The 368-nt window shown below is 38.0% G+C and overlaps 1 protein-coding gene across 1 annotated transcript in view; it reads left to right on the top strand.

Moving 5' to 3' along the window:
• The window catches only part of LOC106338406, a 914-nt gene extending 893 nt beyond the window's left edge, over positions 1-21 (top strand). Inside the window, exon 3 of the mRNA XM_013777391.1 lies at positions 7-21. Within this exon, the coding sequence (XP_013632845.1) occupies positions 7-21 (15 nt within the window). The remainder of the gene's footprint in view (positions 1-6) is intronic.
• Positions 22-368: the final 347 nt, after the last annotated feature.

Genomic DNA, 368 nt, shown 5'->3' with positions numbered 1-368 from the left:
TTCCAGGTGATGAACCCCTAATTGGTCAGCCGCAAAATGTTAGCGGAATCGAGGCGGATCTTTCACTACGTAGGAGGAGAAGAGGTCGTATCCATTCCGATGATTGATAACTATAATTACATGTAATAGCTTCGGTTTCTGTCTGCAGTTTTTTGACAAACTCTATGCTACTCCAAGTTCTGTTTTCGGCTAGTGCACTAAGTACTTTTTTTCCTTCTGTGTTGTTACTTTATTCGGATATAATATCTACTTTTGTTATTAATGTTATGCATCTATTGATCAACTATAGGTGTACAACAAATATGTGCTACAACCATAATATATTTAGTACGAAAAGCCCGTACACCTCAACACTAGTTCCGTACACC

This window comes from Brassica oleracea, chromosome C1 (genome assembly GCF_000695525.1).
Source record: "Brassica oleracea var. oleracea cultivar TO1000 chromosome C1, BOL, whole genome shotgun sequence".
Taxonomy (NCBI): domain Eukaryota; kingdom Viridiplantae; phylum Streptophyta; class Magnoliopsida; order Brassicales; family Brassicaceae; genus Brassica; species Brassica oleracea.
The sequence above is the reverse complement of the archived record's forward strand: the minus strand, read 5'-3'. Positions and strand labels throughout refer to the sequence as shown.